The following is a 349-nucleotide window of genomic DNA, read 5'->3' as shown; positions in this document are numbered from 1 at the left end:
GTGGTCCGCGACGGGAGGCCGGCCCCCCCCCGGGGCTGGCACGGGTCCGCTCACCGCTAGCGACTCCAGCGCAGACTGCTTGGAGTAGATGCGAAACCTGCAGGGGAGAAAGCAGCCGTGAGTGGGGCGCAGAGGGGACCGTCCCCGCAGCCTCCACGGGACCCCAGCACGGGCCGTACCGTCGCAGGTCCAGCTGCACGCGCAGCGCCTTCCCTTGCAGAAACACCTTGGCGCTCAGCTTTGTTTCCTAGGGAGAGAGAGAAGGCTGAATCACAGCCCTGCTGTGCCCGCTGCAGGCAGGTAGCTGGCCAGGCTGGCTGCTCCTCTTGTTCCATAGGCCCAGCTCTCC

At 67.6% G+C, this 349-nt stretch overlaps 1 protein-coding gene across 1 annotated transcript in view; it reads right to left on the bottom strand.

Moving 5' to 3' along the window:
• The window catches only part of PLTP (phospholipid transfer protein), a 4,282-nt gene that overhangs the window by 1,452 nt on the left and 2,481 nt on the right, over window positions 1-349 (bottom strand). The window contains 2 exon segments of the mRNA XM_009323163.1: window positions 55-97; window positions 180-302. Coding sequence (XP_009321438.1) covers window positions 55-97; window positions 180-302 — 166 coding nt within the window.

The sequence above is a fragment of the Pygoscelis adeliae genome, unplaced genomic scaffold, assembly GCF_000699105.1.
Source record: "Pygoscelis adeliae isolate BGI_AS28 unplaced genomic scaffold, ASM69910v1 Scaffold874, whole genome shotgun sequence".
NCBI lineage: Eukaryota > Metazoa > Chordata > Aves > Sphenisciformes > Spheniscidae > Pygoscelis > Pygoscelis adeliae.
Note: the sequence above shows the minus strand (reverse complement) of the source record. Positions and strands in the feature narration are given on the sequence as shown.